The following is a 4,797-nucleotide window of genomic DNA, read 5'->3' as shown; positions in this document are numbered from 1 at the left end:
TATTTTTATATATATATGGATATTTCTTTTGAATAAGAAGTAAGAAGTCTTTCCATGTCCTTTGCTTGAATTTCAAATGTCTGGTGACAGATTTTCTCATCTTATTTCTTAGCATCATATTTTATAGCAGAAATTGTTAGAAATAATTCTTTGTGGAAATTCCATCCAGAGAGGCTACACAGTCCCAGATGTTCCCCAACTGTGTGCATGCATACATTATATCCCTTGTTTGTGGAGTCATCAGCTGCTGTTACTACTGTTAAGGATTTGAACACTTTCCATGTTCCAGGTCCTATGTGTTAGATGATTTAGGTGCTATAGATGTAGTGCTCTTCTTCTTGACTTCTCTTGATAGTTGCACTAGGTAAGTACAAATACCCTATTTAACAGGCTAGAAAGCTGGGCTCAGAGAGCTTGTCAAGCTTACGCAGCTAGTTAGTGGTGGTACCAGGACTTAACCCACAGCCTGACTCAGAAGCTTAGCTGTTTACCTCTCACACTCTGTTGATGACTCAACCTTTTGCAGACAATGAGTTCTTTTGAAACTTTTCACTAAATGAAGCCCCTCCCACAGGAATGCAGGTCGTCTGGGAGCATGGAAGCCATCTCTGGTTTCAGTACTGAGCTCTGGCGGTCATCCAGGAGGGGCTTTCCTTTGCCCTGAAGCTGGGACTCAAGGGGTTGTGCAGCAATGACTGAACAGGCATGTATCACAGTGGAGCAGCCTATTCAGCAGGTCTGAAGTTGGGTTACATGGTAGTGATTGTAAACAACTCGCTAGGGGGTTGTGATTTCACTGCATTGAGAAGCATCAGCCTCATTTCCCATTTCATGATTTTAGGGGGAAAAAGGACAATTTTCTGGGAATCAGACCCTTAGATATCAGCATGGAGTGGTAGAGCTCCAGATCTACTTAAGGCCTCCCACTGTTTGAAGGAGGATCTGCCTAGGCTCCTGCTGGGTCTTGTCTGGAGTAGGCAGGTCCAGACAGGAATATTTTCACTAAGAATGTTACTAGTCCAGGCTGTGTGACTCTACTATAACAAATTTTGTGGTGATCACAGGGGAGCTGCCATACCTTTACCTTCTCCCATCAATAGGCTGCCCCAGAGACCTGGGAGACAAAAATTCATCTCTACAAGGGAGGCAGAAATGAGCCCCCAGTTGATCTTTCATCTCTCTCAGGTCCTGGTTCTTGTATAGCTTGGTGTCCAGGGGACACTTGGTCCTCACGGGCAGCTCAGCCAGTCACAGGTAGGGTCTATTTGCGATCTCACTGTCACAAGCCAGTTCTCCCAAATATCTTGTAGGTGGCCAAGGCCCACAGATTTTGGGCTCCAGAGTGAGACTGCTCAGATTCTAACCCAGACTCTAACACTTACAAGTGTGGCAAACTCACTTACTAGTGAGGCTAAGCGGATGCTTAGCTTCTTGGTTCCTTATTTTCCTCATCTCTGGATAAGGTAACCATCATCTACATTGTAGAGGTGGCACGAGGCTCAAGTGAGATATTGAATGTGGGGTGCTTAGAGGAATGTCTGGCACACAATAGTTGCTCAGTGAATGTCATCATTTTCCTATCAAGTTGGCCAGGTGCCTACAAGGAGGCTTATGCCTGCCTGGCTGGGTGGAGCCCCAAGGATGGGCTTATGCCCCTGTCCCACTGGGAGCAAGGCCCAGATTCGGGTCACCTTGGCCAGCAGCTGACTTTGGAAAGTGCCCAGCACTGAGCTTTCCCTGACACATCTGCCTCCTCAAAGGTTTGTTCCCACCACCCAAGACAAAACTGGAGGCCTCCCTGGCCCATTGACTTGTCTTGGCTGCTTTACTCAGGGCCAGAGAGTTGCCCTAACTTAAACTATTGTTTTCTGTTCCACCTGTCGAGTCCCAGTATGTTGGGACCTGAGGGCCCCTGGGTTGTGATATTTGGAACAAAGAGATTTCCTGAAGTAGAATAAGCCTGGGTCATTCACTAAGGCTCATAGAGACCCTGCGGTCGGAGGTGGAAAGATACAAATTTGAGCTAGCCCCTCTACCACAGTTAGCACCCCTTACTAACTGTGGGTCTTAACAAGCCATTCAATGTCTCTGAGCCTCAGTTTCCTTATCTGTACAATGGAAAGAGCAGCTCTCACATCTCAGACTGTTCTGGGACAAAATGAAGGAAAGGTATGCAGAGCATGCAGCATCATGCCTGCTTAGGTGATATCATCTGCTAGTTGACTTTGTCTCGCTTTTGTATTTTCAAGATTAGCACAAGATTTAGCACAAGATTGTCTTGGACTCAAACCTGGATTACACACTACTGGAAATCTGTTAAATTAGCGGGAACATGGGTGACTTGGGGACAGGTTGTGCTGTAATCCCCACTTCTGATCTCGGTCACTCTTATAAAGCATGGATTTCAGCCATGCAAGACCCTTGGAGGCCAGGTCCTCCTACTCCCTCTTCTCCGTCCTCAGTTTTGACAAATAAACACTATTGCTCCTTGTAGGCCACACCTTCCTCCCAGGCCCCGAGGAGTGGGTGTTGATGAGCTCTCCAACATGAGCCTATTAAATTAGGTTACTTTCCAGCTGAAGGTTCTTCCAGTGTTCCCCATCATTCTTAAGGTAAAACCCTTGCTCTTAGCTTGCCACATAAGGCCCTCCTGACCAAGTCCTGCCTGCTTCTCTAGGTACATCTTCTCGTACCCTGTACCCTCCCACCCAGGGCTTTTAGGCCAGGTTGAGCTATTTCCCTCTAAAGCCAAGTTTCCCACCCTTCTGGGCCTTTGCATATACTCTAGCCTTTGCAAGGAACCAACTCTTTGATTCTTCCCAAACACATGCATGTGTACACATACCACACACACACACATATATGGCTCAACCATGATACCTCATAGTTTTGAGCAGCTTGATTCCTCCCCACAGAGGCTCCTCCTCTGAACTTCCCCAGATCCTTAGCTACCCCCAGTGCATTAAAAGTTTCCCTCATATGCCTATCTCCTCTGCTTCTGTCCCTGGTATGAGCACCTCTAAGATGGGGCAGTTTCTTCTTGTCTTCTTCCCCAGTGGGCAGCCCAGTGCTTGGCCTGGCAGGCAGCAGCAAGTGTTGACTGAATTGACCCCCTTCCCCTCCCTTCAACACTGTGTAGAAACTCTCTAATTTTCCTTGCTCTGTACTTACCCAGGCTTTCCACCAGGCCATCTCGGTCACCTCACGGCCTCCTATCCCCAAGAAGATGAAGATACACGGGTTAGCACTCCTTCCACTTGGAGGCTCTGCACACCTAGAATCTCAGCTGCATCCAGATGAGCAGGCAGGTTTGAGTGTGGTTATACAAGCAGGCCCCACCCAAGGCCACTCCTGCCCCTCCCCTCCCTTCTAGGCTCTGCTTGGTTCTGGATTCTGTAGTTCCCAAGCCCCACCCAGGCACTGCCTGGACATGCTCTGTGGAATACATTACTCACTGCCAAATATTTGGGCTGTGGCTATTATGCAGTGTGGAAATTCTGTTTCAGTCTTTGAAAGCCCCATTCAGTACACATGGTTATAGTTTCATACAGTCTTCACTAGACATGATCTATATAAAAAAAGAATGATACCACATATCTCTTTCATTTATTGCATAGTTTCTACACAATTAACAATGCAATGAAGAGTTTACCAAAGCATATAAAGCAATAGCAGCCTCCACTTATTGGGGGCTGCTATACCTTTTTAATCACTCTGTGCTCTCTGTCCCCTTAAATCTTTACCACAACCCTAAGAAGCAGGTAAGAGTTCCATGTACTATAGTAAAAATTGGAGGATCTAGGTGTTTGGATAACTTGCTCAAATCATACTTCTTGTAAGAAGCAGACTTGTGATCTGATCCACTAGGCCTCTCTGACTTTTCAGCACCTTCTCTGTCCTGGGCCCTGCAGGCAAACTGGTTATAGAAGGAAGGATGAATCTTTGGGAAAAACTTTATTATTTCCTCTCTGGACTTTGCCCTTCCTGGGTCCCAGACTAGAATGTCTCACAGCACCACTCTCCCCATACTCCCCCATAATCTTCCCTTCAGGGTAAACACCATGTTTCAGGGACTATCCTGCAGCTACTCTATCTTGGTGTCAGCCTAAGAACATCCAATGTTATCTTTAGAGGAGTCCAGTCAAGATGGTAGAGTAGGTAAATGCTGTGCTTATCTCTTTTTATGACTACGTTAAAATTGCAAATAAATTATAGAACAATTAACCTGGAGAACCATCTGAAAACTAGTTGAACAGAAATCCCATAACTAAGGATATAAAGAAGAAGTCACATAGAAACTGGTAGGAAGGGTGGAAATTTGAAACTGGCTGGTCCCAAACCTGCGTGTGGCAGTTGAGAATCAAGAACGATATCTTAGCTGCAGAGGAGCAAGGAATTCCAGTCTCACACTGGGGTCCCCAGCCTGGGGCACCAGTGCCAGGAAGAGAACCCCTCCCCCCACAACATCTGGCTATGAAAAACCATGGGGATTCTGTCCATCTGAGTGAGACTGAAGGCTGCTGAAAACCCAGGCATTCTCTTAAAGAGCCCACTCACAGGCACTCTCACTCTCAGGCATTCACACTGGGCTCCGATGGAGGGACGGTGACTTGGAAGGCACCGGAGACATATGGGGAGATATTGAGTTGTGTGGCTTCAGGGTGAGGGCTGGAGGGATAGCCACCATTGTCCCTGAGTTGAGCCCTCTTCTTGCGCAGCCAGAAAGAGGGTGCCATCTTTTCTGTGTTTAGCCCTCCCCATACACAGGATGTGGGTGTGAGGAGAGAGGGGTTTGGG

General features: G+C 47.0%; 1 protein-coding gene across 1 annotated transcript in view; it reads right to left on the bottom strand.

Annotated features, from left to right (window-relative positions):
* Window positions 1–3,324, bottom strand: part of LOC102890336 (annexin A8) — a gene marked incomplete at its 3' end in the record, with an annotated part of 17,350 nt that extends 14,026 nt beyond the window's left edge. The window contains exon 1 of the mRNA XM_006915620.3: window positions 3,172–3,324. Coding sequence (XP_006915682.1) covers window positions 3,172–3,192 — 21 coding nt within the window. The remainder of the gene's footprint in view (window positions 1–3,171) is intronic.
* Between the last annotated feature and the right edge of the window lie 1,473 nt (window positions 3,325–4,797).

The sequence above is a fragment of the Pteropus alecto genome, unplaced genomic scaffold (assembly GCF_000325575.1).
Source record: "Pteropus alecto unplaced genomic scaffold, ASM32557v1 scaffold155, whole genome shotgun sequence".
In the NCBI taxonomy this organism is placed as follows: Eukaryota; Metazoa; Chordata; class Mammalia; order Chiroptera; family Pteropodidae; genus Pteropus; species Pteropus alecto.
The sequence above is the reverse complement of the archived record's forward strand: the minus strand, read 5'-3'. Positions and strand labels throughout refer to the sequence as shown.